General features: G+C 34.1%; 1 protein-coding gene across 2 annotated transcripts in view; it reads left to right on the top strand.

Moving 5' to 3' along the window:
• Positions 1-22,970, top strand: part of LOC106871622 (protein scribble homolog) — a 772,291-nt gene that overhangs the window by 410,479 nt on the left and 338,842 nt on the right. For both annotated transcript variants that reach the window (XR_016241095.1, XM_089349239.1), the window contains 2 exons: positions 4,469-4,549; positions 6,027-6,824. Coding sequence is in view for 1 of the 2 variants with exons in the window: in XM_089349239.1 (XP_089205365.1) it covers positions 4,469-4,549; positions 6,027-6,824 (879 nt within the window). In the remaining variant the exon portion in view is untranslated. The remainder of the gene's footprint in view (positions 1-4,468; positions 4,550-6,026; positions 6,825-22,970) is intronic.

The following is a 22,970-nucleotide window of genomic DNA, read 5'->3' as shown; positions in this document are numbered from 1 at the left end:
GGCCTGAAATTTTGGTGGGGAGGAGTTGATTGCATTGATCTCAGTGCACACCTGGTCCTTATTTTATTAAACTGGAAAGGAAGAAAGGCAAAGCCAAACTTGGTGGAATTTGAACTCAGAACATAAAGATGAGAAAAATGCCACTAAGAATTTTATCTGGCATGCTAACTGTTCTGCCAGCTCACCACCTTAATAATAATAATGATAATGATAATGATGATGATGATGATGATGACGACAATGACAATGATTATTATTATTATTATTATTATTATTATTATTATTATTGCAGTAGTAAATAAAATGCATAGGATTAAGGCAGCATTATGTTGAGCCAAGCCTGTCTTGATTGGAACCAATTCATTTTGAGTGTCTTATACCTTTGGAAAAGGCATGAATAGCACAAAATAATTTTGAAATAAATATGAAATATATATTCTGCACAAAACAATGCTTGTTGTTGGCTAGCCCTGATTAGTTTAACATCTAAACAAACGTATAGCACTAATGTCATCATATGAAATATTTGATTATCATTTCCACCCTGGTTATCACACCTTTAATACGAAATATGTTGTTCTAAGATTTAGCATAAAATAGATAATGGTGGTGGGGGAGGAGTCATGTAGCCACTGTTCTAGGAGCATCACTGAGGACTTTATCTGTTACTTGTTTCAATCATTGGATTATGACCATGCTAGTTTAAGGGTTTAGTTTAACAAATCAACTCCCAGTACTTATTTTTAAGCCTGATACTTATTTTCTCAGTCTCTTTTGATAAAGTGCTATGTTAAAATGAAATGAACCAACACCAGTTGTCAAACAATGGTGGGGACTAACAATTTTTTTTCTTTAGCTCCTCTATCATTATTGACTATGACCAAGGACATTAGATGGGAGAAGACAAGGCATGATGTATCCAGCTGTAGCCAATCAGTTGGATGCGTGCTTGGAATGCTGTGCCATAGGTTGGACACTGGTAATCTGTTGGGACTGAAGGCAAGGAGTTGACTCTGGACTTGCATACTTCACATTTTCTTTGTACTCCTGCAATCCTGTTCTGTTCATAGCAGGTGGCACCTCTGTTGGTTCAGCTTTGCCAGGCAGGGCAGTCTTGTGCTTGTGTTTCTCAGGTGTTGGGGTTGATATCAAAGCTCTTCATTGAGCTTTAAGTGTGTCCTTGAAACACTTTTTCTGTCCACTTGCCTTCCACTAGTTCACTGTGAAACAATCTTTTGCGGGGTTGCATATCAGATAGTTTGCCCACTTGACTTGTGCTCTCCTCAGTAGTGTGTAAATGCTTGGTAGATCAGCTCAAGAGAGCACCTCTGTATATGGGACATTGTCTTGCCAGGTGATTTTCAACAATTTTCTCAGGCAGTTCATGTGGAAGTGGTTTAGTTTTCCAGTGTGGCATTCATTAACTGGGCAAGACAGGTGTACAGTGGTGTAGACAGTACAGCTGCTTGTCAACTTGGTGTCCAGCCTAATGCCTCTCCTTTCCAATACTGATTCATGTAGCTTCCCTTGGCGATGCATGTGTCAACTCCATTGTCATTGTTCACAGATCTGGAGAGTGTACTGCCAAGGTACGTGAACTTATCAACAACTTTCAGGGTATCCCCTTTGACAGTCATGGTTGGTTCCACATATGGCTTCTGCGGGGCAAGTTGGTGCCTGAGCTCTGCCCTCTGAGTACTGATTCTAAGGTCACTTAGGAAGCAAACTACTTATAACCATGCCTGTACCTGTATGTAGTGTATCTTGCTCAGATTAGCTTGCTTTTGACCATTTCTCCCCAAGCTATGTTACCAAGTGAGGGATTTGAACTCACTGTTACTTTCTACTGTAAGATCCATCAGTTTTACAATACTACTACTGCTTTCAGTGGAAGATTGTTCTACCTTGTACCACCTGTTTAAATTTTATAGCTCTCTGTCATAATCACAGACACAGCACAATGTTACTGAGAGTTAGAATCTGGTACTTTGTTTACTCAGCTATCTATGTTGTCATTAAAACTTATGGACTCCATTTTAAAGAGTGAGTAGGAAGTTTGCTTCACCCCATTTGCTATATTTAGTGTGAAATTAAAATTCTTTGTTGACTTACACACAGAAACATTACTAATGGAATTTTAGTTTTAATGATATCTCATTCCATACTTAAACACTGCTGAAGTTGGGTTTAACCAGTTCCCAATAACTGTTAACATATTTAATACTTCACTTCATATTTATTTCTGTAGCTTTCTAATGCTCCATGCATTTGAATATTAACACTAACTTATTAATAGTCAATTGATTAAATATCTAACCAACAAACTAATTGATAGTTTGTTTAATGTGCTGGTTAAACAATTGGTTGTTAGTTAAACTTATTTCATCACTGTTCACAACCTAACTTATTGTTTTCTATGCAAATGATGTCCCTGAATTATTTACTTTTTTGCATTAGGCTTTGACTATCATCCCTCTTGATTGATAAAATATGTACTTGTAGTGTAATGGAGTTCATTGAATTACTTATAATTGTACCTGGGAAAAGAAAGCGAACAAAAAAAAAAACAAGACATTATTGATAGTTGCATTGATGCCAATATAAATCGGTGGCTTTATCAGGTGATAAAGCTTTAGTTCTTGTGTTCATGTTGAGCATCATTACTGTTACTGTTCATATTCTTTCTGCTCTTTTATTTGCTCTTTTTATCTCAGTCTTCAGAAATGTACAAACTGTAAGACTGCCTGTAAATTTTTAGCACTGACTTGTCTATAATCTTCCTGGCAATTTAGATTTTCCCTAAAATTGACCTACTTTTCCTGAATTCATTTTGGTTTCTTTGCAAGATCTTCTGAAGTTCTAGTTGCGTGTGTTTCAGCAACAATTTGATGCACCATTACTATTTATCATCTGCCTTGATTGTCTTTTGCACAGCCACTGAAAAAGGTTAAAAAAAAGAAAAACTCCTGCTTCAGCAGCAAAATCCATCGCTCTCAGTGCTCTATCACCACAATTACAAATGCAGATTATACTGATATCTTCTACATCACCTTGAAAATCCCTGGAGATATGGTCTTTATGTCAGTGCCTCAAAAATTTAATACATCTAGTTCAGTCAATCTGAAGGAATCAATAAACACAATTAAAATCCTTTAAAGTCTGTAGACTTTTCCATATACATTACATCTAAAGAAAAGGATGTAAAAATTTATCTTGCAAAAGCTTGAGCAGTTCTTGGCCTTAGTGTTATCTTAGAGTCCTCACTATCAGTTGATCTTAAAAGAAGTTTCTTTTGTGTCTGGAATCAATGCTATTGTATGGTTCTACTGCTTGAACACTTACCAAGCATCTGGAGATAAGGTTTGATGGTGCTTAACCTCACATGTTACAGATCATCCAACCAAAAATTGCACAACATTCTTCTTGCAATCACATCTGGTCAATTGAGAGAGACTCTTATGCTTTGTAGTATTTTGCTAGAAGACTAAGCAAGTACTCATTAGTGAGACACTCCTATGGGTACTTTCACATGCATATGCCTGGACCAGCTATCTAGCCATATACTGATCAATTTGTACAGACACAGGATGTTGCTATGTTAAGCTACCAAACACTAAACAGAACCATGATGAGCAGCATAATCCAGTGAAGCAAATCCAAGCAAAGTAAACAAGATGATGATTAATAGTTGTGTTCATGTGATTCAGTGGAAAATCCATTTTCTCCTAGTAGTACTTGATTTAGTGTTTCTTTTTGCATTTTGTTTTTCAATGGATAATTCATTACACATGGTAACCAGTAGTATGAATTCAAATTAAGGATTAGTTAATGGAAGGTAAAACATTATGCACAACAACTTCTCATGAGTTGAGTTGTAGATAGGTAGGTAGGTATAAACATTGCTATGAAATTACTTTACTTCATTGATTGTTTAGGCTTTTCTTAATTTCATACAAATATATTACATATGTAAGTCCATAGCTACTTACTTGACGTATAACATGTACATGCATGATGTATGTATATGCATGCATGCCATGATCAAGCTGTAGGTTTAGTGACAAAAAGTGATAAAGAAATATAATTTGTTGGCTACTGTGAAAGAGTAGTTCCTGAAGATACCAATGTGAGTGAGGAGAATACTGGATCAGTACATATATGTATATTTATCCAAACTTACGTATAAGCATATGTATCTGCTGAAATGATATTTTACATTCATAGAACTGCATGCACAAATGTACTCATATTAGTATGCTCACTTACACATTCTCATATGCATACATATATATATGTGAGTATGCACATGTGCATGCACACACTCAGTGTATATCTCATTCATGCACCCACACATACATATGTTAATACACATACACCTTAACTACACATACTACAGATCTATTTGTCTATCAACATGTCCTCTTTAGTTGTAAATCTATACTAATCAGTATATTTGATTTCCTTTTAGGCTATCTATATTTCACGGATTATTGATGGAGCTGCTGCCCACAGGGATGGAAATTTGTTCGTGGGAGATCGCATCCTCTCGGTAAAATTTTCCCTTTGCACTCTTTCTTTTGCTTATACTGTTACAATCTTTTTCTGTGTGTTATGATGCTTGTATGATCATCCAGTTGTTTTCATTTTGTGTTGAATTACCATATCTGTATTTTTATGTATACTTGTGTATGTGTATACACACCCTCTTTTGCTTTCTCACACACATGTGCATGCAAGTGTGCACACACACTCACACACAAAGGTTAGCTGTATAACAATATCCAATATTTATTTATAGTTGAGTGGTAAAAAATGAAATTACATGTAGCTATGAAAATTTGCAAGTTTATTGGAAAATGAATATAAGCTTGTTTTAAAGAGATTAAAGTCAGTCAGTAAGTAATATCCAAATTGACAACATGATGCTTCAACTATGAATTTAATGTATATTAGAAATTTTAAAATATTTTTGTCAATCTCAACTCACTTCAATGCTAAACAGTCAGAACTGTCAAACAAAATAATTTTATAGAATTTCAACAAATCCAAAGAATCATCATCATCATCTACTTTCCATGATGGCATGGGCTAGACAGTTTGACAGGAGCCTTATTTGTCTATTTTGGCATGGTTTCTACAGCTGGATACCCTTCCTAATGCCAATCACTTTACAGTGTACTAGGTGCTTTCATGTGGCACTGGCACAGTGCTTTTATATGACACCAGCATGAGTGCTTTTATGTAGCACCAGCACCCATGAGCTAACATGACTAGGAGCTCTTGGCTGAGAGAGAGAGATATAGAGAACATGCCTGTATGCATGGAAAGTCATGATTTTACTTAACTTGATGTGTCTTCTCAAGCACAGCAAACTGCCAGATGTCTTGGCCCCTTGTCTTCTCTGTGAGGCCCAACATCTGAAGATCTTTTCTCACCATATCCCACATCTTCCTGGGTCTACCCCTTCCACATGTTCTATCCACACTTCTTGATGCAGCTGTCCTCATTTATATGTATCACATGAGCATACCAGTGCAGTCTTCTACACACTACATCTGATGCCTCTTATACCCAGTTTATCACTCAAATCACGTACACTCTGTCATACACGTACACTGAGCATACTGGTATCATTTCTTTCAGCATACTGATGTCATTTCATGTCCACAGTAGTCACAGCCCATGTCTCACTGCCATGTAGCATAGCTGTTCATACACAGGCATCATACAATCTTACTTTTACTCTGAGGGAGAGGCCCTTTGTTACTAACAGAGGTAGTAGCTCTCTGAACTTATCCAGCTACACTTTCAGAACTACTCCTCCAATAATAACTTGATCACCTAAGTAAGGCAAACTGTCTACTACCTCTAAGGATCCCTACTGGACATTTTCTGTACATTCCTGGTGTTTAATATACCTGCACATGTACTACATTTTGAATAATTTGAAGTTTCAAAGGTTTTTCTATATCTTTTTCTTTTTTCTTTCTTTTCTGCATCACTGAGAAATATTTATTCATTTCCAGATCAATGGTATTGATATGCAAGATGCACGCCATGACCAAGCTGTAGCCTTGCTGACAGGAAGTGATAAAGAAATAAAACTTGTTGTCTACCGTGAAAGAGTAGTTCCCAAAGGTGCGAATGTGAGCATGGAAAGCACTGGATCGGTACAGAAGTTACCACAAATGACACAACCACGTATCACTTGGACATCACAGCCTGCTGCAGATATATCTTTGCCATCAGTTTCATCTGGCTACAACAATCAGCCTATGGTTCTTAAAGAACCAAGCAGCATTCATGCAGAGCCTGCTTCTGCAACTCCTCATTTATACAAGCCTTCTATATCAACTTCTACAGTTCCTACTGCTACTATTACTTCTACTACTACTACTGTTACCAATCAACAGGCCTCCCCAGCTCTCCAAACCATCAGACACTCGTCACACTCACCAAATATTTCTTCTGCTTGCACATCTCCATCTTTTCGAACTTTGTCATCTGACTGGACAACTCCACCACCCACAATCCAGCCACCACGCTTCCATTACCCAGGTTATAGTAAGTCTCCTACAGTAGCTACAAAATTTACAAGCAATGAACAAAAAGAATCTTTTATGCAAACCAAATCTTCTTCAGCAAGTGTTTATCAGTCTCCTGTGAAATCTAGTGCTGACTCCCGGGCCAGCACAAGCAGTGTTAGCACCAGAGCAGGGCTCCCAACAGTATCTGGGAGCAGCTCAATCCCACTGCTTACTTCACGTGACCGGCTACCTAGGGCTAATTTGAACCATGAAGAATCGCATGCTTATCCAGTTGAGGTAAGTTTACCAGGCTGTCAAATTCCATCTTGACACTTCATTGCAGACTACATGCTGAATGCTTTGGAAGCGGTATTTTTTAGTAATTTTCTAACATCAGCTGCTATATAATTATTGAAGATTAAAAAGACCCTTAGCGATCTTTTGCTGTTTTTTGGTATTTTTTCTCCCTCCCACTGTTTTTATTCCATCAGCCAGCACATTTTGTACATTTCAACATAATCTTTGAGTTGAATTTTTCTTTCATCAAAGAACAAAATTTTTAGGTGCTTTTTTGCCAATATTCCTTTCTCTTGCCTTTCAACAAATTTTTTTTTATTGAAGTTCTTGTAACAGAAACATGAAGATTTAAAAGTTTTTCATCTAAAAATAATTATACCACTAGAATATTCACATTTTTATTGTTTCCTTTAATTTCTACCTGTCATATTTTTAATGTCTGAAGACAATTTCTTCACATTTCCTTTCCCCAATGGAAAAATGAATTTAGCAAATTTATAAGTATTTCCTGAATCCCCCTCCCCAAATAAAAACAAGCTGTTTTTAAAAAGCTAAGAAACTAAATCCAATCCTGTTTATATTATTGACCCTTCCCCCATATTTTTTTATTCCAGGTCTATTTCATTTTTGTGTCAAGATATATATGTGTAAACCAAAATCAGTGGGCTGGCTCTATTTAATTTATCCAACCCTATGTCAGTATATAAATTCCTCCCCATTGTTGCTACGTTACATGCTCCACTTTCTGCTCTTGTTTATTGATTTCATATTTGAAAGTTGTTCTGTTTCTACAAGTTTTCAAAACTTATTTCTTACCATTTCAAATAATACTTTAGAAATTATTCTTCTCTCCTATATATTGCATTTTCATTTCTAGCAGATTTCTGTAAATTGAAAGTAATTATAAACATAGTGTTTAATCACAGAAGGTATTGCAAGATTGAACTATATACTGCTAAGTGAGCAATAATATTGGCTTTATTGGGTAATAGATGGTTAATACTTGTAGAACCTATCTGAAACCAGATGATCATCAAGTAATAAAATTGAACACTAAAATTTCCTACTTACTTAATCCTCATCTAACCTCTTGTTACTACCTTTGCAGGCAGATACTTTAAAATCGTAAAAAAATGCATGTCAGTTATGATATACTTCTCTGTATTTCATAATTCTTAAACTATTGAATTATACTTTTTTTTTTTTTAATCATTGTTAATGTGCATTTTAAAATATTATGGAGTGCTTTCTTTTTATAAATTACTTTTCTGACAAACCCACAGAAGGCAGATGGATAAAATATTCCATAAAATTATAAAACTGTATCATTGGTTTCTTGATATGCCTTTTCACTTGAATAAATTTTTATATTGAGTTTCTCTGGAAAAGGTGTAGCAAGAAATATTAAACACTTGTTATTTTTCTCATTCATTCTAAGCCACAAATAGTTTTGATTGAAATTGGACATAAGAATATGAAGTTTCAGTCAACACTTTCTTATATATTCATTGTAAAATGCATTATTTTCCTTTGTACATGTGAACCCCTTTCAATACAAAAGAACTAAAGAACTCAGAGAGGAAATATATTATTTCCTATGAATTTTAAGTAACTAAGATTTATTATTCAACAATTCAGTTAAATCCTTCTAAGAATATCTCTGAAATGAGATGTTGGTAGTTTGAAAATACAAGATATTTGTTATTTCTATTTTTGCTTTGATTACCATTATAACAGTGGTAGTGATTGTTGTTGTTTTCTTATTATTGTTGCTGCTGTTGTTATTATTGTATGAAAACTAGAAAGCTGGTAATTTTTATATTCTAAAGACTATTTTTGAGTAACATGGCTTGACCTGGGAAGCTCACACATCATTATATTTGAAATATCTTTTTAAGTAGTGATTAAATATTCAGGGTATCTATTTCAATAAATATAGGTCATGCATATGTACACGTACACACACACATACACACACAAATGTGTGTGTTGTGTGCACATAGAGGATGCTATATAATTGAATGATAATCTCTACAGATTTTCTATAGAAGATTAACAATTAAAAGAAATGAGTAGGCAACACATATTGTGTAGGCTGAATATTTATATTTACAGTTTAACTCAGATTTTCATAGTTAAAAGCTTTACAGGCACAAAAACACATCTCATCATTTGGATACTTTAATACTGAAATGTCTAAATTATCAAGATATGTTTTGTGCCTTTAAAACTTTTGGTAATATTCCTATCAATATATATTTGTAATTTAATTTGGGAAGTTTCTTGTATTAATTTATTCAATTTTGAAGTAGTAAGTAATGTTGTTCATTTAAACTTTTAATTATAAATTTTCTTAAGTGCTGTAAGGTATTGTCTGCACATATACCTAACCAGACATTTTACATCTAAATCACACTGCCTTTGCATTTTCTGTTTTAATTATTTCAGATTATATAAACCATTTTGACCCCTCTGATCCTTAAAATGTTTGGTCACTTATTTGTTATGTTCAGATATCAAATAAGAAGGTGGAGATGTTTGAGTCAGTCAATTGCTTGATTAAATGCTGTGTTCCTTTTAGTTTCCTTGCTCATTGCTGAATTCAAATCTTCTCAACTTCAGCTTTGTTTTTAATTCTACCATAGCTGATTAAATCAAATACCAGTGATATACTGAGATTAATGCAACCATCTTTACCCTTACCTATAAAAATTGGCCTTAAGCCTATGTACAAAATGGTTTTAAGTGTCAAAAAATTTGAAAATTTGTCAAGTGTTGAAGACATTCCTATTTTCCAGGAAATATTACTTCTCTTATTTTACAGAGATTCTACAGATTGAATATTTGTATCAAATTTATTTCATAAATGTTTGAATTTTTAAAGAATACTAAACATTTTGGATTCTGGACAGTTTATATAATACAAAATGACAACTGAAGAGAGATAAACACTTTTTTTTTTCCATTTTCTTTTTTTTTTTCATTTTTCTTTTTTTTTTTCTATTGATGAGCAAAAAATTGTTCTAACTGGTGAATAAATTTAAAGTCAACTCTAAATTAGCTACCCCCCCCCCAATCTATTATTATGCTGGTTTATCTCTATTTCACATTTTGCTATTCTGCAATAGAACAAACTACATATACCACAACAATCAGTTAACTATCATCTGTTAGAAATTCCTACAATTATTTCTTTCCTTACTTTCTTCATGTTATTTCTTTGATGTGACCATGAATTTGTTTCTAAGATGGATATTTTTATTCAATGTGTGTTGGTATTTGGTATTTTTCATCTCAGGGAGAACCTATTTATGACTTAGGTAAAACTGAGTAATGTTTTTCAAATACTCTAGAATTATCATAAAAGGATGCACTGTTTCTTTTTATTTGTTTTTTTTTTTTTTCTATGAAAGTAATTTTCTTTATCTACAAATTATTTCATTTCATTTGTTATACCACTTGTTTTTTTTTTTTGTTTTTTGTTGTTTTTTTTTCCCCTTATAAACCAAAGCACTGTGATTTGTAACAACATCTGCTGTGCAATGAACTTATTGCTATGAAACAAGGTTTCACCTGAAATCTCTGTACTTCCTTGACAAAATTTGTACAGGTTGAAATATACTTAAACAAAAACCAAACCCTCACATCCTATATATATATATATATATATATATATATATGCGTGGTATGCATTGTGTCTGTGTATGTATACACATATATAAGACATGCTTTTTTCTTCTCCAAACATGTTTGTAGAATTAATTTCCATTAAATGTTGAAAAAAAAAGCCAATAAGATTTTTAAGAATATTTACAAATTTTCTTTTCCATGTGTTCTTTTCAGTTAGTTTTTTTCTTTGTGTGTGTGTGTGTGTGTGTGTGTTTCTTAGTGAATTTTCAATATGTTAACATTGAAATATTTCATTCATTGTGGTGATTTTTATCAACTTTCTAGAGAGGCATAAATGCATATACATCTTGAATATACAAAGTATTTTTTTTTCTTTTTCTATTCCATGATTTTTCTTCCCTTCATATTCATCAACTTTGTAATTTTCACTCATTTACATGATTCACTGCCCTCACTCACATGCTAAATTTAGTTGGATTTAAAATGGTTCAAAAAAAGCAACAGCTCTTAATCCCATCAGTATCATGGTTCACCATCCAACATATTTAATTTCAAAGTAGAAACACTGGGTACATTATTACAATTGTGGAAGCATTTCTATTTCCTTATGGTTCATATATTTATAAGTAAGTGTGTGTGTTTGTGTGTATGTACACACACACACACACACACACACACACAAAAAAGAGTGAGGTATATGTGTGTTCAGGCCAAATTTGACAGTTTGATGAAAAAAAAATTTTAAATCAAAATATATCAACTAGATTATTTCTGGGAGGTGACAGTTTACTCAAAATAACTGTCCTCACCTTCCATTACAACCTCAAGATAGCTCCAGAACCTGGTGCATGCATTCTTCACTGTGTCTCTGAGATTTGCAAACATTTTGATCTTGGCCACCAGTTTGGTTTTTGTGTTGCAAGTAGAATGGTTGGTATATTTTTCAACCATGCCCAACATTACAATCAAGAGAATTAAGTGGCCAGAAATTGAGGCTGCTGAAGTGATAGAAATTCTTTAACAATTACTTCTGAAACTTACCAGAGGTATGGTTTCGAGCTGAATCTTGCTAGCCTTCCAGCAGAAATCATCTCCGGCCAAGGTTTGACCACAGTCTCCAGTTACTACACATAGCCACCTGAATTGAGTCTACGGCCTTGTTCAAAAATGTAGGGTCGCATAACATCACCCTCACAAGAGATATACCGAAAAACCATCACAGTTTAGGGGTACTTGGTTTCCATGATGTCCATGTCACATCTTGCAGCCTACCATTTTGATACCTGGCATAAATTATCATGATACAGGTAACTCTTTTCCATTATTCAGATGGCTTTCAGTCCTCCAGGTTAGCTAACTTTTCCTCTCAGTTACAATTTCAATCATCATGCTCTCTAATGCCATTGACTATTCACCAGTACATCAATCAGTCCCTGATAGAAAAGAGTCATTAAAAATTGCCAAATTTAGCCTGAACACCATTGCGTTTGTGTGTATATATTATGTGTATATGCATAGCTATATAAAGTATATGTATGCATAGATTTATAAGTGTGTGTGTGTATATATAGATATGTATATAGATTGATAAATAACTATATATATATATATATATATATATATATATATATATAATGTTTGAGAGAGAGAGAGAGATTGATAACTATATGTGTGTGTGTGTGTACATATACACACACTTGCAAACACACACAGATGTGTATGTATGTATCTATGTTTATACATTTATATGTAAAGGTGCATGACCTAGTGTTGCACACACAATCACAATATTGTGGTTTCAATTCCTGAATACAATACACCACTTGGTCCAGGAAAAAAAGAAATCATGAGCTTGCAACCATGAGTGCAACAACTATTTGGCCACAAGCCTTCACTGTTTGTGCGTATATCTCTCTATCTATCGGTCTGACTTTCTGTCTATTTATCTATCGATAGGGTTATACTCCAAGCTGTGTCCTCATGAAACACCTCTGCATATTCTAGTGCTCCAAAAATTGTATGTAATTGTTGTACTTGAGTGAGGTATGTATAAGAGTTGAAAAATCCTGGAAAAAAGTTTTCGCAGAGTAATTACATATCAAAATGGGAGATTGGAAAAATGTCTGGCATTAATTATTTCCCATCACATGTATTTCATTTTCTAATAGGAGTTACAAAGTTGTACATGTAGAAGAAGCATGCAAAATATCAATTATTAAAAATTCTTCAGATAGGTTCTCTGTCTGAAGAATTTTTGATAGGAGATATTATACATGTTTCTTGTGCATGTACAGCTTTGTAACTCCTATTAGAAAATGAAATACATGTAATGGGGGAATAATTAATTCCAGACATTTTTCCAATTTCCTGTTTTGATACATAAGGCACAGGCGTGGCTGTGTGATAAGAAGTTTTCTTCCCAACCATATGACTCTGGGTTCAGTCCCACTGCATGACTCCTTGGGCAAGTGTCTTCTACTATAGCCTTAGGCCAACCAAAGCATTGCAAGTAAATCTGGTAGACAGAAACTGAGAGAAACCCATTGTGTGTATGTTATATAAATATATATATATATATATATATATATATATATATATATATATATATATATATATATGTGAGTGTGTGTGTGTGTACCATCCTGTCTGACAACCAGTGTTGGTTGTGTTTACATCCCCATAACTTAGTGGTCTGGCAAAAGTGACTGATAGAATAAGTACCAGGCTTACAAAAGAAAGAAAAAGGTACTGGTCTTGATTTAGTCAACTAAAATTCCTCAAGATGGTGCCCCAGCATGGCCACAGTTTAACAACTGAAACAACTTCAAGAGAAAAATAAAAGACAATATATACATACTGACATACATATATGCATACATATTATATAGACAGATATACATTTTATGTATATATGCTCACATATCATTTGTATTATTATTATTATATATATACATATGATGATGGCCATCCACTCGTGACCGAGGAAGACCATTGCCGACCTTCAGGAACATTGTGCGCTGTAGGACTAACTTATATTTTGTATTTGCGGCTCCGTTGGTGGCTAATGAGCCCTATTCTTGACAAGCATACACGACAGCAAACATTGCAGACCAAGCTTTGCCCATTCACTATACGAGCTGTGTGCTTTCACGCAGCTCTCTCAAAAGTGTCGATCCCTTCCTTAACCTGCTTCCTCCATCTGTGGCAATGACAGGCATTGTTCTCCCAGTCAGTGTCCTGCATGTCACAGACCTTTAATGAGGACTTGACACAGTCCTTAAATCGCAGCCTTGGTTTCTGCCGGAGTCTCCTTCAATTCACAAGTTCTCCATATAGCATCTGCTTAGGAATCCTGCTATCCTTCATTCTAATAAGGTGTCCAGTTCAACGCAACGCAACTGTTGCTTGTGCACCATTGCCTCAATACTCAAGATATCAGCTGTCCTCAGGACCTGTGTGTCTGGAATTTTTGAGGTCCAGCCAACATTGAGAATGTGTCTGAGACATCTCTGATGAAAGTGTTCAAGGACCCTTACCTGACATTTGTACAGAGTCCATGTCTCACATGAGTAGAGGAGCGATGTCAGTACACTTGCACGGTACACAGCAACTTTTGTTTGCCTTGCTATGCCAAGCTGGGACCAGACATGAGACTGAAGAGACTGGAAGGAATTAGTTGCTCTCTGCAACCTGAAAGATATTTCCTCATCCAGGGAGCAAGAATGGCTGAGTGTGCTGCCCAGGTAGACAAACTTGTCTACTACCTTCAGAATTGTTCCTTCAACCAAGATAGCTGGTTTCACATATGGATTTCCTGGTGCAGGCTGGAACATTACAAGTCTTGTCCAGGCCAATGCTAAGTCCAAATGCCTTGCAAGAAGCAGAAATGCATTGCTGATATATATATATATATATATATATATATATATATATATATATATACATACAAGAATTACAAGAATGTACATGCACACACATGTAGATATACATGAATATGTGTGCGTGTGTGTCTATATATATATATATATATATATATATATATACACACACACACATACACATATTTTTATTAATTTTTAGCAGAAGCAACAGAATGACTCAAGGTCCAAAAGTTTTATATGTTAGCACTTATCAAACTCTTGTGGTAAATAATACAGCAATTTTATGTTCTAACCCAACGTCCACTTTTATGTGGAGAGATAAATGTTACCATTTTGTATTAATACTGCTTCTGTTGCTATTAATTATCTTTTATTAAGTCCACCAGCTATCTGTGACACCAGTGCCTAAAAGACATTATGTCTCTATATCGCTGATGGAAAAATCACTATCTCTTGGTGTGGGCATCTACTATTGACAAGACCAGGGAAAGCTTAAATCACATAATTTGGTTCTTCCAGTGGTGGTAGCAGATGATTATCTCTCATTAGCAATATAAACATCAGTATTTATATGCACAGTAAGTCCTTATGAGAAGTTTGCTCATGGTTAATAATGCAGTATTTTGTGTTCTAACCCAACATCCACTCTTTTAAGTGGCGATAAATATTACCTTTTAGTATTAATACGGCTTCTGTCATTACTAAGTATTATACATACTTTTATTAATATCTAGCAGAAGCAACAGAGTTTCATGCTTTGGCATTTTGCTAAGTGCCAACACACAACACTCTCAGAGCTTGAGTCACTTTGTTGCTTCTGCTAAATATTAATGAAAATATACATATACTCATATTTGGAATATATATATATATATATATATATATATATATATATATATATATATACATATGTGTGTATGCATGTATATGTATATACATATATGTATACACATGTATGTGTATATATATATATATATATATATATATATATATATATATATATATATCTTACCCAGACGTGTAGGATCCCTAGAACAAAAACTCATCTCCAAATACATTAACCATCATTCAACCTCTAGGTAACCTGAGAAGAGTCATACCTCTTGGCACTAATCCAGTGGTTTAAGGATGCAGACTTCTACTATAACATCAAATGGAAAATCCTTTCTAAGACTACACCTTATATTAATGGGTCAAAAAATGTTTCATATGTTTACTTGAAAAACTTCATCATAAGTCTCTCCAGAAACTGTATGAATACCAAAAGCAAAATTTTTTCATACTGTTCACTTTTTACAAAATACATCATAGCCAAAATAAACCACCAGACAGACCATAACCTATTTCAAAGATGGTTTATGAAATTTTCAATATTCATCATAAATTGCCAGTAGTTGATGTGCAGTCCATTATCTCCCATTGATTTTTCTCTGTCTTTTCCAAATCAGCATGCTCATGTAAACTTCAGTTACATGTGGCAGCCTTCAACATTTCCTATACGAAATGATTTATATGCTATTGTCTTATATGAATGCTTTCAGAGATGCTATTCTGAAGAAAAATTATTTTATGTTCTCCCAAAAGTTTATAAAATTCTTGATATCAGCTATGTATACATACATATATATAGATATATGCATATATACATATATTAAAGTGATTTGTTGTGTAAGGCTGGAACAATACAAGAAGATATAAAGTAAACTACAATAAGAAAACATAACAAAGTTGTAGTTTACCTTATATTTCAGGGTTATGACTCCTTCTGGGCATTGGGGAAAGCAAGGGATGGAAAAGGTCATTGTTCAGTTGTGTAAGGAAAGAGGAAGGTGACATGTACAGACTGGCATTGCTATAGTAACCAGTCTGCTTTGTTTGAATGTGCAATTTTCTAGTGATGCTCTCATAAGATTCCCCACTGGGAACACCACCAGGAAATTGCACATTTGAATAAAAGAACATAGTGCCCAAGCACTTCAAAACCAGACCCAGAATTTCAAGCTATCCATCAAGGCCATTCAATGCAACAGAGCTAATCTCAGAATTATGGAGATCTACTTTATCAACAAAGATCAACCATAAACAACAGGAAGGAGTAACATGAGACAAACTGGTTACTGTAGCAACACATGTGGTCTGCACGTCACCCACCTCCTTCCCACACATCTGAGCAATGACCTTTTCTATTCCTTGCTTTTCCACTTGTCCTGAAGAAGGGGTCATAGTTCCGAAAAATAAAAATATATGGTAAACTACAACTTTTTTATATATATAATTGTATGAGTGTACTTAGATTAATATGTATGTACGTATGTGTAGGTGTATGCGTATTTTAGTGTATGTGAGTATATATGAGTGTGTACATGCATGCACTATGATTCTGTGTGTAGATATATGTGTATATTATACATATATGTATATATATGCACATATATGTTTATGTCTATGTATTAAAAAAATTTTTTTTGAATTTTAACCATTGTCTGCGAAAATAGTGACATTTATGTGTAGATGGATAAGCATATATATATGTGTATACTTTAAGATTATATATATATATGTGAGTGTATAAGTGTTTATATGATTGTGTGTACTTGTACATATGTGTAGGTAGGCTTATATTTGCATGTATGTATCTAAGACATTGTATCCATTCACCGTTAGACGGTGGTGAGAGGGACACACACATGTACATATTTATATGTATACAACCTTCGACAGAGTAACAGTCATATATCCAACTTGAACAGACACACATATCAATACATGAACATACGTTGACATGTACATACACATACACACACACACAGACACGTCTACACACTTACGTACCTAAATACTCACATACATAAGTACATACATATATGCATATAGGCATGCACACACATGTACACATATGCATACACACATACTTACATGCACATATACATATCATGAACTGACTGTTACTTTCTCAGATGTAGCATGGAATTTTGTCAGTGAACGGGTCACAGACTGAAAGCGATGAAAATATTTTGACAAATTAAATTTAAATGTTGAAGTGAATCTAACAGTTTTTTGTGTTTTTTTTTAATGGCTTATAAACATCCTTCCCTGCTGCAGTTGCACAACTTTTTTGTTTTCTTTTTGAAATTTGTCAGTGGTAGATGTCCACAGCTAGAGATAGGAGTAATTTTTCCATCAGCAATATATATAGTCATAGCGTCTTTCAAGCACTGGATTTATTAAAAAATAATCAATTGCAACAGAAGCAGTATTAATACCAAAAGGTAACATTTATCTCTCCACATAAAAGTGAATGTTAGGTTAGAACATAAAATTACTGTATTATTTACCACAAGAGTTTGATAAGTGCTAATATATAAAACTCTTGGACCTTGAATATATGTATATTCTTGTATGCACATACACACAAGCACACACACACACACACATTCATGTATATCTACATATATGTGCGTGTGTATGTATATACATTCTTGTAATTTTCTTCTCACATTGTCCAAGCCTTACATAAATCTCTTTAAAGCAAATTGCACAATTTTTCATCAAAAGTACTCCCTTTTATATATATCTGCATGTATATATATATATATATATATATATATATATACACACACTCACACATATACACATTTATATACATATATATACAGGTGTATATATATATATATATATATATATATATATATATACATTTATATGTGTGTGTGTGTGTGTGTGTGTGTGTGTGTTTGTATACAATACAGATATACAGTGTGTTCAAAAATTTTGATTCATTTGAGATGTAAATATCACAGAAACTACATAGTCAAAGTAAATGAAACTAAACAGGCTTAATGTTGAGCAACATAAGATTTATTCCTCCAAATTTGAATGAGAAATTCAAAAGTATGTGTATTCCATGAATGATTTCACAAATGTTGAATATTGCGCACCACCTGGGATATGCCACACGTCAAGCCAGTAGTGCAGCTCTTCCCAAACACGCTGCATGTCTTGGGTAACAGTCTCCGGTGCGGTAGTGATTCTCTGCTTAAGTTCCTCTAGGTTGGCAGGAAGAGGGGGGACATAGACCAGGCCCTTCACATAGCCCCATGTTTGCACTTTCACTTGTCATCTGCCGTTATGGCCTGAACAAGCTGCAGCTTGTAAGGTTTCTTTAGCAAGCATTTCCTCAGGGCGCGCCAAACTACCATTAGAGGAATCTGGGTTTCCAGACTTGTTCTTGTTATGGACTTCTTGGGGTGGACTGTCTCTTCCAATGTTAGTGTCGTTCATCCAGATCCTTTTGCCCTGCACAGACAGCCTTCCTCTTTGAATTTTTTGTGCCATGTCCAAATCTGCATTGGCGTTGGTGAGTTTTTGAGAACTCACTCACAAGTGCACACTGCACAATGCCTTTTCTCTTCCAATGAATGCCATTTCTATACCTGAAAAGATACACATATCAAACAGTAAACATAAAATTTTGACCTGTTTCTACACATGCTGGTAAAATTTGAAGTCATTTGAACAAGAACTGGCAAAGTTATTAGATTGTGAAATGATATCAAATTTTTTGAAATGCCCTGTGTGTATATATGTATGTATATGTGTGTGTGTGTGTGTGTATATATATATATATATATATATATATATATAAGCAAATAACAACAGATGAATAGAGTTATTACATCATGCAAAAACATCTGTTTTCATCATTTGAATATATGCATGAATTAAACATTAAAAAAAACACTCCACGAATCCAAGTTTCTGTCATTTCATGTCTCACTGATGAACTTTGGCCAGTGAATACATATATATTGTATTAACAGTACACACACATATTTGATTTTATTCATTTATTGAAGGCTTATAAATGTTACACTAAGTATTGCAGGGATTTAGTTCTATTGATTGATCCATAGTCAACCATCTGAAAAATAGAGGACAATCACTCTCCCTTATTCTTCTCAGAGCCAAAATGAAGTGAATGCCAACAGAAAGGAGTTTGTTCAAGATGGTATTATATGAAAACTAGGTCATCCATTTTAAGCAAGTAACTGACCAGTACTACACTGGCAAAACAAAGAAGGGGAATAGTAGTAGTAGCAAGAATCAAAGAATAGTAGATATGATCATGAAAAAGAATGAAATTTGATACTTTACCTCTTTTAGAGTTGCTATGTATATCACAAGAGAGTGTATTATATATTGAAGTTTACTACTAGATTTTAAAATGCTAGTGGAGGGAAGAAGTTATAAGTTATACAAAAAACAGTAGGCAGACTGAGGATTTGCTGAAGAAAATCAGCTTTCAGTAAATAATAAAGGTAGTAAAACTTGATACAATATTGTAACAGGAAGAAAACTAGAAATATAGCTCATAACAGACTGAAAATTAATACAAAAGATCAAATATAAGACAAATGAGTGATATGGAAAAAGGGAATTGAAATTGAATATCTCCTTATAAAGTCATGTCAGAAGAATGAGTTGAGAAACATTTATAAATAAAATTAGTTAAATATGTTTCTAACACTAAAATATTGAACCAGCTAGGTAGGTGGAAGTTATCATTTCTAAGTGAATAATTTTCAAGGGAATGATTTGAAGGTTTTTACAGTAAATGCTTACCTTTTAATACAAGCTCATGTCTCTTGTTCAAAATATTAAACTCTGATGTAAGGATAAACAGTGATTGTTCAAGGCAAAAGTCATATGTTGCCTTTCCAACATCATAAGGTAGCATGCTGCTTACTATTGGCCATTTGATATCATATTTTGTGTTACTATATTTTAGTTTGCAAATAAACTAAATGAGCTCAAGATTTTCCATATTCCTATATTTAAAAGAAGAGATGTTATATAATCAAGATTTGAAACTGGTTATACAAGAACCTATGTAATAAGAATTAGTTTACCTGTATCTACTGAGTATCTGTAAACTAGTTTTTTTCCTAAGGCATTGTCTATCAAATGAACATTTTTTTAGGGTCTCCAAGATTAGAATTATTATTACGATTACTTTTAACATTGTGACTACTGTTACTATTATCATTACTACTATTGTGAAGGCACATGGCCTAGTAGTTTTGGTATTGCACTCATAATTACTAGATCATGAATTTGATTCCTGGACTGAGCGATGTGTTGTGTTCTTGAGCAAGACACTTCATTTCACATTGCTCTCTGATTATTTCAACATCTGACAATGTGGCACACTTTTGCTCCTGTATAGGCAATGTCAGTTTGATGGAGAGAGCTAATGTACAGTACATAGATTTTATCACTATAAACAAATCATTTGTGCAGGTCATTCAGCAAAAACTGAACATTGTCTTTGAGGGAAGATTCCATTATTATTAATATTACTATTTTTATCAATAAGGCAGCAGCTGGCAGAATCATTAGTACATTAGACAAAATACTTAGTTATATTTTGCCCATCGCTACATTCTGAGTTCAAATTCTGCCAAGGTCGACTTAACCTTTCATCCTTTTGGGGTCAATAAATTAATTACCAGTGAAACCTGAGGTTGATGTAATCAACTAGTCCCCTCCCCACAAATTTCAAGCCTTGTGATTTAGTAGAAACGATTACTATTATTGACTCTACAACTTCTGTTATTATTACTCTTATTATTAAGAGTTGTATTATATGTATTGTTATTCATATTTTTTCTTTTAAAATTAACATTGTTACTACCACTAATATTATTATTCTTAAGGCAGTGAGCTGGCAGAATCATTCGTATGTCAGGCAAATTGCTTAGCAGCAATTCATCTGTCATTACATTCTGAGTTGAAATTCTGCCAAGGTCAACTGTACTTCCTTTCAGGGTTGGTAAAATAAGTACCAGTTGAGTACTGGGGTAGATGTAATTGGCTTACCCCTTCCCTGAAATCACTGGCTTTGTGCCAAAATTTGAAACCAATATTATTGTTATTGTTGTCATTATAATTACTATTATTGTTATTATTGCTGTTATTGTATTTACACTTCTCAGTGCCCTCACTCACTTGCTCTGGCTAATTCTGTAAGAGCAAACAACAACCTGTTGTCAAGGATCTCACAGGGTCTTCTTCCAAGATACTTAACAAGTACCAGTCTCAAAATCTTCATTGTCCCCAAGAAAGCAGTTTTCTGAATATGTTCTATCCTCATGTCAATTCCAATTTCTCCAACGTGGTTGTTAATGCTCCTACTGTCCCTAAAACTACTGGGATGACAGTTACATTCTTCATTGCTCACATACATGGTATCTCATCTTTTAGTGGCTTGTACTTCACAGTCTTTTTCAGTTCTTTATCATCCACTCATACATCACCAGGTATGACAATATCAATGATTTTGGCTTCCCTTGTCATTTTATCAACTACAACAATGTCTGCTCTTCGAGTATCAATCACTGAATCATACTGAATTTAAAATCCCACAAAATCTTATACTCTTTTTTCTTGGTGACACCTTCTGGCTTATACTCATACATTTTTAATGACCCTTCAAGACTATACTTCTCCCATAATCTCCAGTGAATATACCTAGCTATGTATTCATGCCTCCTTTTGTATTCCTTTTGAGCCAATTTGCTACACTCACTCACAATATATGAGACTTTTATTTTTGATGTCACACATCTTACAAACAGGAAATTCAATACTCTTATATTGGGACTTGGTGTAATTAGTTCTCAAAGCTTGTTCCTTAGTGCTGTAGGTTAATGCTTCAGTGCATCCTTTCAGATCACTTTTCTTTAGCCACCTCCAGGAGTTGGTCTTGTCCTTCCCTTCCATTTCTTTGAGGTATTGCCTATGCATCACTCTCACTTTCCAGTTGTTCACTCTTTTGGGTGTGTTGCTATTTCTAATCACAACAACCAAAGGTTGAATCTGTGTTTCACATACCATTCCAAAATTCATTAGCAACACAGCTTTTGTATCCTATGAGTTCTCTTCTTCCCTTGTTTCGAGACATATACAATCTTTTGAAATCACTTTAAGGATACAGTTCCCTGTTCATTTTATTACTTATTTGATCTTTCTATCCATTTCTTCTAGCTTGTTCTTTGTCCATCTAGTTATACCTGCACCATATCACATTAAGGAGACAGCCCATGTATCCATTGGATCTATGCTTCATAACTAACTGTGTTCTTCTGAGTTATTCTTGTCTAAAGCTTTCCTTCAACTCACTCTCCTTGATTATCATTTAACGCCAAATCATTATACATGAGCTCTCTTACTTTTCAAGCATTCTGTGAGGTTATGATTTGCACTTGGTACTAGTGGTTGAATACGCAAACTTAACTGAATGCTTATCTAGCAATTTCTGATATCAACTTGATGGTGAGAAGTATTTCTCCAAGACCATGAAGAATTTTCTTGGATGCAACCTGTATGGTACATTATACCACACAACTTGTAATCTATCCCTCTGTTTCCTAGAACTACCATTTTGTTTACTTCTCCTGTTTATATTTTTGTCACTGTTTAGCCCATGTGCACTTAACATTATGTGATGACTATAGCTATTCCTGTCTCATTAGCTTCCTCAATGTGCCAATTGTTTATATTATACCTATTATATTTTGAAGGTAGTCTATATTTACCCGTATATTTATTCATACTGATCTTACTCTGAGCATAC

The sequence above is a fragment of the Octopus bimaculoides genome, chromosome 3 (assembly GCF_046866305.1).
Source record: "Octopus bimaculoides isolate indiv1 chromosome 3, ASM4686630v1, whole genome shotgun sequence".
NCBI lineage: Eukaryota > Metazoa > Mollusca > Cephalopoda > Octopoda > Octopodidae > Octopus > Octopus bimaculoides.
Note: the sequence above shows the minus strand (reverse complement) of the source record. Positions and strands in the feature narration are given on the sequence as shown.